At 47.7% G+C, this 13,455-nt stretch overlaps 1 protein-coding gene across 1 annotated transcript in view; it reads left to right on the top strand.

The window, feature by feature from the left end:
- LOC130479636 (aldehyde dehydrogenase family 3 member B1-like) overlaps positions 1-12,344 on the top strand; it is a 53,072-nt gene extending 40,728 nt beyond the window's left edge. The window contains exons 9-12 of the mRNA XM_056852030.1: positions 5,093-5,479; positions 5,740-5,906; positions 8,787-8,886; positions 12,151-12,344. Of these exons, the coding sequence (XP_056708008.1) occupies positions 5,093-5,479; positions 5,740-5,906; positions 8,787-8,886; positions 12,151-12,344 (848 nt within the window). The remainder of the gene's footprint in view (positions 1-5,092; positions 5,480-5,739; positions 5,907-8,786; positions 8,887-12,150) is intronic.
- The last annotated feature ends 1,111 nt before the right edge of the window (positions 12,345-13,455 follow it).

The following is a 13,455-nucleotide window of genomic DNA, read 5'->3' as shown; positions in this document are numbered from 1 at the left end:
GGAGACAGGCCAGGCGCCCCTAAAGACTTTCGGTCCTTGCAAGGAGGAGGTCTGTCAGCGGCGGAACAGATTAAATGTTTCCAGAGTGGTGCCTGCCTCGTTTGTGGAGGCTTGGGACATTTTGCCTCTCGTTGCCCATCCCGGTCTGAAAAACTGGCCCGTCCAGCCAGCAGCTGTGGAGTCGGAGAAGGCATGCACCGAGGGACAGGCCCGCTGCAGAAGCGCCCCACCGGGATGACGGGGGACACCCACGGTTCTTCAGCTTCAACCCACCCAAGAACCGCCGAAAGCTACTGGCTCATCAGAGCCACGGATTACAAACCTCTTCCTCCAGTGAGGGGGATGAGTGGAGCCTGCCGGCAAAAAACACCGTCGGTGTGCTGTAAAGGGAGCTCCACAGCAGGCCGCCCCGGACCTTGAGCAGGGAGCTCCGGTGATGGTAAGCAATCATGAGGACAATGTGTTCATTAAGGTCGCCCTTGCATTACCTGGGGGGGGGGGGCGTGTTACGAGTATCGGCTCTAGTTGATTCAGGCTGTGCTTGGACTTTAATAAATGAAGAGACTGTACGTGAATTATGGGTGAAGAGGGTTGAGTTGCCTGAACCCATTCAGTTTGCCCAGATGGACAGTAGTGACTTTAGGGGGGGCGGTCACGCATAGAACAGTTCGGGTCACCTTGGGAGTTGGGGAGCATTGGGAACAGCTCCATTTTACCATAGCCCCCACTTTTAAGTACCCCATAGTGTTGGGAATGAACTGGCTACGTGGTCATAGTCCTACCATAGACTGGAAAGAATTGACTCTTACGTTTTCGCAGGCCCAGTGTGACCGACACAGGAGGGAGGTGGCGTTCAGAGAACAAGCAGACGTGTTGTAAGAGCATCCGCCAGCAGAGGCTCCGCCGCCTCAACTCCCCAAGGAATATGCACATTTTGCAGATGTATTTGATGTGCGCAAGTGTGATGAATTGCCCCCCCACCGAGCCACTGACTGTGCAATTGAGGTGGTGGGGTAGGGCAAACTCTCAAAAGGGAAAATCTACCCCATGAGCCCTAAGGAAAAGGCGGTGTTAAGAGACTATTTGGACACTAATTTGGCAAGGGGGTTCATACGTCCGTCCTCTGCACCTCACTCGGCACCCGCTTTCTTTGTGAAGAAAAAGACTAGTGATTTGCGACTCTGTATAGATTTCCGCAGACCCAATGCGGTCACGCAGACTAATGCCTACCCCCTTCCTCTCATTCCAGATCTGCTCGCTCAGTTGAAGGAAGGTCGGATTTTTAGTAAGCTTGATTTAGTGGAAGCGTACCATCGCATTAGGATCAGGGAAGGAGATGAACATAAGACTGCCTTCTCTAGCTGCTTTGGAATGTTTGAATATTTAGTAATGCTGTTTGGATTGACGGGGGCTCCGAGTGTCTTCATGCAAATGATTAATGAGGTGTTGCATGATTTACTGTTCAAAGGAGTGATTGTTTATTTGGACGACATTTTAATATACACCAAAACCATGGACGAGCATGTGGCTCTTGTGAAGGAAGTGTTAAGTCGATTGCGTGCCCACAAGTTGTACGCCAAGGTTTCCAAATGTGACTTTCATCAGTCTTCCATAATATTTCTGGGATATATAGTGTCGCAGCAGGGACTTGCTATGGACCCAGAAAAGGTTCGAGCTGTGATGGAGTGGGAAGTCCCCTCTACTTGCAAGCAACTGCAGCAATTTCTTGGTTTCGCTAATTTCTACTGCAATTTTATTAATGACTTTGCGCAAGTAGCCTTGCCTCTCACCTCTCTTCTGCAAACAAAAGGAAAGGGGTCTGCACCCACGCTGTCGTCCGCCAGGTTACTTTGGACTCCTGAATGTCAACAAGCGTTTGACACGCTAAAACGGTTCTTCACATCCAAACCAGTATTGAAACACCCTGATTGTGAAAAACCTTTCATTGTTCAGGTGGACGCTTCAGATGTTGCCATGGGAGGGGCACTCTTACAAATGGGTGAGGATGGCCAATTGCAACCGTGTGCATATTTTTCTAAGAAATTCTCTCAAGCTGTACTAAACTGGGCTATTTGGGAAAAGGAGGCAGCAGCCGTGAAACATGCCCTCACGGTCCTGAGACATTTTTGGGAAGGGGTTGATGTTCCTTTTGAGGGTTGGCCTGATCACAAAAATTTGGAGGCGCTAAAAGGGTCTAGAAAATTATCAGCCAAACAGGTTCGTTGGGCAGAGTTCTTTGCCAAGTTTCGATTTGTGCTGAAACATGTTCCAGGGAAAGAAAATTGTCTGGCTGATGCGTTGTCCCGACTCCCCCAATACCGCAGTCAAATCGACCGCCCCGTAGATTCCTTATTCACCCCGGAACAATGGGGGGCGGTGCCAGGTTTGGCCATGGTCACTCGTGCTCAGAGCCGAGCAGTGGATTCAGACCCGGCAAGCGGACTCCCGGAGGCTTTCCGTGCGAGGGTGGCCGAAGCCGTGCACCAGGAAGAAGGGGGCCAAAAGCTTCCTCAAGCTCTCACTCGCCGGGGGGAGCTGTGGTTTCATGGGGTGAAACTGTATGTTCCGGAAACTGTTCGGAGGGAGGTGTTGGAGATGGCTCATGGGGCAAAAACCGCAGGACATTTTGGGTTTGTCAAATCTTTGCATTTGTTGAGGCATCAATTTTGGTGGCCGGGCATGAGAGCTAATGTGGACCTTTTCGTGCGCAGTTGCCCCACCTGCGCAACTGCCAAAAGACTTATGGGGAAGCCCCCGGGACTCTTCAAACACTTGGAAGTCCTGTCCGTTCCCTGGGAGGCCATTGCCATGGACTTTGTTACGGATCTTCTCCCCAGCCGAGGGAAGATGGGTTGTGGGTGGTGACGGACTTATTTTCTAAGCAAGTGCATTTTGTTCCTTGTACGGGCTTACTGACAGCCCAGAAGCTGGCACACATGTTCGTTACACACGTGATGAAAAATCACTTGTTCCCACGCAAGATAATCTCCGACAGGGCCCCCCAATTCGTGGCTAAGTTCTGGAAAGCTTTTTTTAAAACTAATGGGGGTGGAACAAGGTTTGTCTTCGGCACACCATCCTCAGATGGATGGACAGACGGAATGAGTTAATTCTGTGTTGGAATGTTATTTGCGCTGTTATGTTAACTATCACCAGGATGATTGGGTGGATTTACTGCCCTTTGCTGAACATGCTTACAATAATGTTCCTCATTCGTCTACGGGATACAGTTCCTTCCAGGTGGTGTACGGCAAGGATTTCAGACCCTTTGGGAACGTAGAACTACTCCAGGAGGAGGGGATAAAAGGTGAAGTGGGAGATTGGGTGCAGGTGGTTCAGAACACATGACCTTGGCTCCAGAAAAATCTGGAGCGAGCTAAACGTAAATACAAAGAGCATGCAGATAAACATCGTTCCCTGGGGTGGGACTTTAAAGTGGGGGATCAAGTCTACCTGTCCACCAAAAACCTTCGGAGTCTACAACCATGTAAAAAGCTCAGTGACAAGTATGTAGGTCCCTATCCCATTACAAGGGTGATCAACGAAGTGACTGTAGAGCTAGAGCTTCCCAAAGCCCTCAGGGGAATCCACCCGGTGTTTCATATCAGTTCTCTCAAGTCCTATGTAGCAGGTCCCCAATTCCACCCAGAACCTAAGCCCGAGGTACCAACTGTGGTGGGAGGGGAGGTGCATCTAGAAGTTTCTACAATCCTTGATTCCAAACTGGAAAAAGGGAAGTTGTTCTATTTGGTACGTTGGAAACATCTGGGACCAGCACATGATGAATGGGTGGCGGCCCCACGTGTAGCAGCCCCCCGTCTGGTACGACAATTTCATGACGCCTACCCCCAAAAGCCTCGGCCTGTCTCGGACCTGGGAGGGGGGTCTTAAGGGGGGCAGAATGTCAAGAGTCATGCCAAAAGTCATGCTTATTTCTGTTCAAGTGTATCTATTGGTTTTGCTGTTCAAGTGTATCTAGTGGTTTTGTTTCTCTGAGATGTTCAAGCTGTCAGGAGTCATGCTGTCCAGGCAGGCTCTTGACATGAGTTAGGCCCCTTTCTGTTCAAGTGTTATCCTTTGGTTTTGTTTCTCTGAACTGTTCAAGCTGTCCCCGCTCCTTTCCTCCCCCACTGCTCTGACCTTGAGTCTCTAACAGGCAACTTCAGTGTTATGGCTTGCTCACTCCCTACTTCCTACCAGGTACCGTTATCTCCTAATTCCCAGGCCGCTTGGTTTTGTACCTGGGATGACTCTGTGCTTAAAGTTATGCTTTGTAGTTTGGTTTGTCATTAGCAGCTTTGAACCTGTGGATTGCTTATGCTGTATCTGCGGCTCCTGAATAAACGTTTACCTGCTTTAGACCTGCTTGTCTGAGCGAGTGACTTTTTGGGATTGCCGAGGTTGGCTGGAGAACCTCACATTAGGGCCCATAACTGGGGTGGGGGTGCTGGTAGATCCAATTTATCCCATTGATGCTCACATAGGAGCCATACCAGACCATTCCTTTTTCTGTCTTCAGCTGGCACACCAGTTCTGCCCTGGTCTGGAGAAAAATTATCTTGCCACAGTTAATGTCATCCTGTCAGCTGGTGATTAGATTAATGTAATGCACTGAACGTGGACTTGTCCTAAAAACTGTTTTTTTCCAAAAGTTACTAATCCAGGTAAGCACCATTCAGAACGTAGCTCTGTGTAGCGCATGTAACGATATTCTACAGATCTCTATAATCAAATCTTATTATCCCCTGTAGGACATCCTGAGTGTCAAAAGCAGCATTATTTTAGTTCTTTATTCCTATGCCAATAAACAAATAGATAAACAGGACCCCCCTGTTCGTAAACATACCAAAATTTTCACAGGCAGACAAGTGCATTTTTTTCATTACTCAAAAGGTTGCCCAGTCCTGGGGTAGCCCCACACGAGGCTCCAGATTCACTTATCAACTATGGGCTAGTTTTCTTATCTCTGTGTTTTTATTTTTGTTTTTTTAAGCACAAGAATGTGAGTTTTGTTGGTGCAGAATTTAAGATGGGCATTTTTGACATAGCGTATCTCTTTGTGACTGCCCCAATTTTTGTTTTACTTCTACAGGGAGTACCCATGTTGGAAAGATTGTCATGACTGCAGCAGCCAAACACTTGACACCATTGACTCTAGAGCTGGGAGGCAAAAATCCCTGCTATGTGGATTGCTGCTGCAATCTCCTGAGTGCAGCCCACAGAATAGCATGGGCAAAGTTCTTCAATGCTGGCCAGTCTTGCATTGCACCGGACTATGTGATTTGTACTGCTGATACACAAGACAGGCTGATTCCCTGCTTACGTCAGGTTATTCATGGTTTCTATGGCTGCAACCCTCAGGATTCACCCGATTTTGGCCGCATGATCAATGACAAACATTTCCAGCGTGTCCGAGCACTTCTGGACTGTGGCCGAGTGGCCATTGGTGGGGAGACAGATGAGTGTGACCGTTATATTGGTGAGCAAGTGGGCTGATGCTGGGGATTAGGGGTGACAGAAAGAGAGGAAAACTCTCTTCTTGTGGTGTGCAGAAGGCTTGTTATGAAGTGTTTTTTCCATGTGAGTGAAGATTTGACAGAGCAAAGGGGTAAGTCCTGTATTTGGCGGGCTTGTGTATTGGGAAGGGCAGCCTCAAGGGCAGATAATGCTGTAGCTGAAGGCAGGGCATGGCAGCAGTACAGGAACATAACGGGTCTTTATTTGCTCTCTTGTCCACAGCTCCCACAGTGCTGGCTGATGTGAAGGAATGGGAACCAGTCATGCAAGAGGAAATCTTTGGGCCCGTCTTGCCTATTCTCACTGTGTCAGGCTTGGATGAAGCCATCCAATATATCAATTGCAGGGACCGCACGCTGATGGTCTTTGCTTTCTCCTGTAGCCCCCAGGTATGCTTTGATCTTGTAGACAACCCTATCAGGAGGATGGGAACAGATAACAAATACCATAATGTTCATTGGTTCTGGTAGGTTATCCAGGCTGTGTGACCGTGGTCTTGGTATTTTCTTTCCTGACGTTTTGCCAGCAGCTGTGGCAGGCATCTTCAGAGGAGTAACACCATAATGTTCACTTCCTTTTTGGGGTTGTCAGCTCAGGGAAATCAGAAGTTGTTTAGGATCTCTTTGAGCTTTCTAGACTGCCCTGTGTGATGAGTGTTGTTGTTATGGGGAAGATCTCTGAGTATGTTATTAGGGCCCTGACCTGGATGGTCTCAGGCTAGCCTGATCTCGTCAGATCTTGGAAGCTAAGCAGGGTCGGCCCTGGTTAGTACTTGGATTGGGAGACCATTAAGGAAGTCACTAAGTAGAGGCAGGAAACGGCAAACAACCTCTGAACATTGCCTTGAAAACACTATGGGGTTTCCATAAGTCGGCTGCAACTTGACAGCACTTTCTATCACCCTGTTATGGGGAAAATCTCTGTTTATCAGCTATTCTGGCTGGAGGTATAATTAATATTAAATGGTGACTCTGAACCAACTAGCATGGCTGGTGTGGGAGATTTTGGCATGGGGAAGGTGATCGGTTTAGTATTGGAGGCACCTAATGCATAGTGGCTATGACATCACTATGATATCACTACATAATTCCCTCCCCCACTTACAAGCACTACTTTGAGCCCCTCTGTTTTTCACAATCTCCCCCCCTCCAGTTTTCCTCTTATCTTTCAATTTTTCTGAGGGTTTTGCACTCTGTCCAACACTGAAGCTCAAGTTTCGTGAAGTGTAATTTGAAAATGCTGTGTGAGCCACTTCTATTCTTCCAGAAACAGACTTTCCATCTGAAAATAATTTTACAAGTGTTTAAAAATCCTTTTCTAAAACCAGCCTTTCATATATGTTTCTAACAATGAAGCAGAAGTGGCTATTATGGTAAATATGATTGCTTTTTAGGCTTATATTTTAATTGGCTAGGGTGGCCTTTTTCATTTTTTTAACTCATTATGGGTGTTACGTTACCATAGCACAGTAAGAAAGATAGCATTGTTGCATGAACTGCCATTGTGAATGTGTTACTCTATCATCATCTTATATATACATATTTGAGTAGAAATCTCAAGGTTTTCAGATTACACATTGCTTGTTATGAAGTCTTGGCTGAACTGGGTACAAAACCCTCCAGAGAAGTAGCAGTGTTAGGTCCAAATGAGATGAAATGTGCCATTATCTAGATGTTTTCTAACCAATGCTGTTCCTTTTACAGTCAGATGTGACTTCAGGGGACTAAAACATGCTGGGGGCTGCTGCATCTCAGGAGCATAGTGTTGTTACGCCAAATAGAACAGTCTCCTTTTATTGGGGGAAATTAGCTAGGAGACTCGTAGAGCTTTGCAAGAGGTTGGAGTGGGAATCTTTGAACCTATTTTCACACGGATGAGCGCATCAGTTGAAAAGGTTCTTAAAAAAGAAGCTTTTATAAACTTTAAGGGTTTCATTAAAAAGAATCAAATTCATATGTACACTCACAGAAAAACACACAAATCCCCATACATACAGAACTAGGAAAATAAATGTATGAGGGGGTGGACACAAGGATTAAAGGTTCCCAGGGAAAGTATATTTACCAGTTTGGGGAGTGAGGTCCAGAAAGAGGCAGCTGCATGGAACAAGTAACGACCAGTTTCTTGTAAGGAAAGTGAAGGAAAACTGTACACACAAGTACAGGGCTCATGTTTTAGATCAAAGGAAAAATGCTAGCAATTTGCCATGACAAACTGGGAGATATTTATACCCCAAAGAGAAGTTGGAGGTATGTTTTCACTATACCTGGCAATGTTTGCCAGTGGACAAAAGGTGAGATTGCTCTTGATGAGTTTAGGAGTTTGGGTAAGAAAAAACAGAAGGTGAGATAGATCAAAAATAATGCCTAGGTACTTTGGGCTGAGTTCCCCTAAGTATCTGCTATAGATTTCCAGATGAGGGTGAGGTCTGAGAGACTATCTGCCAGGGGAAGGAGAGAGTGAGTCAGAGGGATTGGCTAGCAACTTGATGGGTTTATTTGTGTCCATCCCAGTTCTCTGAATAGAGTTCTGTCTCTGATGAGATTACTGAGGTGTGGCTTATCAGCTGTAAGAGAGTGCTAAACAAATGTTGAAGAAGCCTTGCTTTTGTCCTTTTGATTCCAGGTTGCACCTGGCCTCTTCCTGGTGGGAAACAGGCAAACAAGCCCGAACTTGCCCAGTCAGCTCTGTAGCTTGGCACACAAGAGGGATTGCCTCTGGTTGCACAGCAATGTTCCATCCCTGCACACTTGCTCCAGTCCTGAACACCTTGCCTGGTGTACCAGGGTAGCCTAGGGCTGTCAGGTGGCCACAGTAGTGTGGAGGGGGGAAGAAGGGGCTTCAGCCCTGCTTCCAGCACGGTTTTCCTGAGCTGAAATGGCTGTGGGGAAGCCCTATTTGCTCCACTGTGGGGCTGCATGTGCTACAGACACTGCACCCTGACCCGACTTGTATCATGGGTAATATCTAGTTTGAGCCTTAGTTTATTGTAGCACAAACAACAAAAATTCTTTTGGCACCTTAAAGACCAACAGATGTGCATCTGGCCTTGGATCCACCCAAGAATTTCTGTGGATGGAAGGGACTTCCTTGCCTCCCTTTCTGTTGGAAGGCTACAGCTCTGTTGAGCTCTTCAGAAATCACAGCATTTACATCTTTTGAAAGAAATGTCCACCCAGTTTTTCTTATGACAAAATTAGAATATCATAAACTCTAAGCACTGGGGAACCAGGAACTGGGCTCATGAACGTTTTTTTTCTTTTTCTTAGACTGTGAACCGGGTATTGGACTGCACCAGCAGTGGTGGCTTTTGTGGCAACGACGACTTGATGCATATGTCGTTGGTCTCTCTACCATTTGGTGGAATTGGTATGACTAGCCCTGTATCTCTTATGCTCTTTCTGTCTCCTTCATCTGCACTCATCCTCCATGGTACTCCCTCCGTTCTCATGGGCAGCATGTAAGGCTACAGCAACATTTCTTTTTGAAGTTATCTCTGGGACAAGCAGGGGCAAAACTATTATCTAGGTAGGCTCCTGAACTGCTCCAGGACATTTGCAGTCTTTATGCAACAAGGTGCAATAGGACTTAATTCCAAGTAAGTAAGTAAATAATTAAGCAAAGCCTTTCATGTAAAGCAGCAGATTATTTAATCACAGAATCATAAAGTTGGAAGGGATCACCAGGGTCATCTAGTCCAACCCTCTACACAATGCAGGAAATTCACAACTATCTCCCCACCACACCCTCAGTGATCCCTACTCCATGCCCAGAAGATGGCCAAGATGCCCTCCTCTCATACTCTGCCTAAGGTAATAGAATCAGCATTGCTGACAGATGGCCATCTAGCCTCTGCGTTAAAACTTCCAGGGAAGGAGAGCTTACCACCTCCCGAGGAAGCCTGTTCCACTCAGGAACCGCTAACTGTTAGAAATTTCTTCCTAATGTCTAGATGGAAACTCTTTTGATTTAATTTCAACCCGTTTGTTCTGGTCCGACCTCCTGGGGCAACAGAAAACAACTTGGCACCATCCTCTATATGACAGCCCTTCAAGTAGTTGAAGATGGTTATCATATCACCCCTCAGTCCTCTCCTCTCCAGGCTAAACATATCCAGCTCCTTCAACCTTTACTCATAGGACATGGTCTCCAGACCCCTCACTATCTTTGTTGCCCTCCTCTGGACACGTTCTGGCTTGTCTACATCCTTCTTAAATTGCAGTGCCCAAAACTGAACACAGTACTCTAGGTGAGGCCTAACCAGAGCAAGAGTAAAGCGATACCATCACTTCGCGTGATCTGGACACTACACTTCTGTTGATGCAGCCCAAGACCGCATTTGCCTTTTTAGCTACCGCATCACACTGCTGACTCATGTTCAGTGTTTGGTCTACTAAGAACCCAAGATCCTTTTCACACACACTACTGCTCAGACAAGTCTCCCCCATCCTATAATTATGCATTTGATTTGTCCTACCTAAATGCAAAACTTTTACTTGGGATGCTTACTTGTGAATAGCCCTAAACTGTCAGGGTGGTCCTGCTGCCTCCTCCTTGAAAAATTCACTTTGGAACCTTTCTTAAGCAGACCATAGTAAACAGCAGTCTGCTGGCTTAGATAGTTTCACTGTTTTGCTTATGTTAGGAAAAATGCTTGTGAGTTTGTAGTTGGGAGGAAGAATTTTACCCATGACAGCAGACTAGAATCCTTTTTCCCTAAGCAGATCACTGGTGTGAAAGACTTCAGCCAACTCGTCACTGGAAATGTCATGGCTACCAGCATGGTGTAGTGGTTAAGAGTGGTGGTTTGGAGCGGTAGAGTCTGAGCTGGAGAACCGGGTTTGATTCCCCACTCCTCCACATGAGCGGCGGAGGCTAATCTGGTGAACTGAATTTGTTTCCCCACTCCTACCCATGAAGCCAGCTGGATGACCTTGGGCCAGTCACATTCTGTCAGCCCCACCCACCTCACAGGGTGTCTGTTGTTGGGAGGGGAAGGGAAGGTGATTGTAAGCCAGTTTTATTCTCCCTTAAGTCGGCATATAAAAACCAACTCCTACTCCTCCTCTTCTTCTTCTATCTACTATTCGGATCCTCGCTAGTATTAGGAATCTGAGGCTTTTGTACACATTGCATTTTGGCAGCATTCACTCCAAAGCAGCCCCTGTGAAATGCAGCAAGAAATTCTTACTTGAATCAAATCTGTCAAAATGTAAAGCCCACTCCCTTCCACCTTTGGTATTCCTATTTAGCATGCTTGATAACATCGAAGAAATGACCAATTTCATTTTTTAAAATCCTAGTTGTCATAACTGCTAGAAGATTTTATTGAAATATGCCAGGCCACTTTTGGTGCGTGAAACAGCTTTTCCAGTGCCTTTAGAACATGATGTCTATACAAGCAGCACAACACTATGCTCAAGTACATCCTCTGCTTATGGCTTCTTATAGATTAGAGCAGGGGTGGGGAACCTTTTTCCTGCCAAGGGCCATTTGCACATTTATAACATCATTCGGGGGCCATACCAGGTGTAGATCTCCCGTGGGGGGAGAGGCTAGGGTTGCCAGGTCTCTGGCCACCACTTGGAGGTTGGCAACCCCAGGGGAGACCACACAGAGAAGTCCTGGAGGGCACCCCCGCTCCCCCACTCCTCCCTCCCAGGTGGGAGAGCAGCCAGCAGTGGGCCTGAGCAAACGAGGCGCCAGGGGGGCGCAGCCCACAGTCAATTGGCAAAGGAGGAAGGAAGGAAAACATAGAAAGAGGAAGAGGGAGAGGGAGAAAGAAATGGAAAGAGGGGGAGAAAGAAATGGAAAGAGGGGGAGAAAGAAAAGGACAGAGGGAGACAAACAAAGAAAGACACAGAAAGAGGAAGAGAGAAAAGCCTTCCCACACACACACACACACACGCACACCCCCGCCGGCCCCACGTGACCTGGCTCCAGGCTCCATGCCCTCACACCCCCAGAGTCCACAAAAGCCCCCCCGAAGCCCGATTGGCTCCTGTGCGCATGTTCTGCCGCCGGGAACCGTGGGCCTCTTCCCCTCCCCCCATGCTGCTCAACAGCCGACAGGCAGCAAGAGGGGCTTACAGTGTGCCCCGGCGTTCCTGCATGCTGCGGCTATAGGGGGCAGCTTTGGGGAAAGTGTCCCTCCCCCTCCTCTTGCCGACTAACAGCTGTCAGTCGGCGAGAGGAGGTCCAAAGTGCGCCGCAGTGCCCCTGCAAGCTGTGGCCCCAGGAACACCCTCAGGGAGGGCTGCCCTGTGCTGCGCCTCCGTGGCGGGGCCCTGGAGCTCCCGAGGGCCACAAAAAATGTCCTCGGGGGCCACATACGGCCCCCGGGCCTGAGGTTCCCCATCCCTGGATTAGAGATAGGCTGTTCTTGATCCCTGGCACAGTCTAGCTGATGTTTATTGAATTATCTTTAGCCACTGAATAGAAATAAAATGTAATGTTTGAACAAGCTTGAAACCAGAGTGCAGTGAAAGTGTGAGGAGTATTACACGGGAACACTTGTGATCTTGCCTAGGTGAAGAATGGGTAGAGGGGATATGCCCAGCCTTGTGGCCAACTGGAACACCCAGCCATTGCATAGGATTTGATCTACATACTTTCTTTGTGAATCTGTTGCAGGATGCAGTGGGCTTGGCAGGTATCATGGCAAGTTCAGCTTCGACACTTTCACTCACCAGCGTGGCTGCCTCATGCGCATGATGGGCTTTGAAGTAATCAACCGTGTGCACTACCCACCCTACACTGAAAGCAAGCTGAGAATTCTGAAGTTCGGTACAGATGTGAGGCGCTGGAACCCTTGCACCCTGCTGTGAACGCCCTAAGCAGCAGAAGCCTTGTGTTCCCACAGGCTGCTCTTGTCAGGCCGCTATCTCAATGTTTCCTTTCATTTCTGTACTGAATGTTATGCCTTTCGTTTCTTTGCTGAACCGTCCAGACTTCAAGGACGGCTTCACATACCAAAGCCTGGGAACGCCATTCCTGGGAAATAATGCTCTGTTTATACTTTGTAATCTCCCGCCGTTTCTCTGCCTTATATTTTCAACTAACGAGCAAGACAGCTCATAGCTGTCATCTTATCCTCAATGCACTATATTGCCTATTTGACCAGTAAAAGCCATCTGCTTGGAATCTAATTATCTCTGTGGTGATTTCTGGTTCTTTGGGTCAAGAGCTGACATTATGACAGCTATCTGTGATGCCCTTCGAGTTAAAAGGGGCCCCGGGGGTCTTCATGCAACTCATCAACAAAATCCTCCATGATTTACTGTACCGCGGGGTGGTAGTTTATTTGGACGACATTCTTATTTATTCAAAAACCATGGACGAGCACGTCACTTTGGTCCGAGAAGTTCTGCGCCGCCTGCGCAATCACCAACTCTTTGCAAAGCTGGCTAAATGCGAATTTCACCAAAGTAAAATAACTTTCTTAGGATATATAATCTCCCACCATGGCCTTAGCATGGACCCAGCCAAGATCCAATCTGTTCTCGATTGGACTCCTCCCTCCAACCGCAAGCAAGTACAACAGTTTCTGGGCTTTGCTAATTTCTACCGCGGATTTATCCCTAACTTCGCCCAAATAGCGCTGCCCATCACCGACCTTCTGAAAACCAAGGGTAAAGAAAGCTCGGCTACGTTACCCTCCGCTAAGATACTGTGGACTGATCAATGCCAAGCCGCTTTCGTAGCCCTCAAACACCTCTTCACTTCGGAGCCCGTGCTACGGCACCCAGACCCGAATCAAATGTTCATTGTGCAAGTCGATGCCTCCGACGTGGCTATGGGAGGGGCCCTTCTCCAAAGAGGACCGGATGGTCTCCTTCACCCTTGCGCTTACTTCTCGAAGAAGTTTGCGCACTCCCAATTGAACTGGCCCATTTGGGAGAAAGAAGCCTCAGCCGTTCACCATGCACTTACCCTATG

The sequence above is a fragment of the Euleptes europaea genome, chromosome 6 (assembly GCF_029931775.1).
Source record: "Euleptes europaea isolate rEulEur1 chromosome 6, rEulEur1.hap1, whole genome shotgun sequence".
NCBI lineage: Eukaryota > Metazoa > Chordata > Lepidosauria > Squamata > Sphaerodactylidae > Euleptes > Euleptes europaea.
The sequence above is the reverse complement of the archived record's forward strand: the minus strand, read 5'-3'. Positions and strand labels throughout refer to the sequence as shown.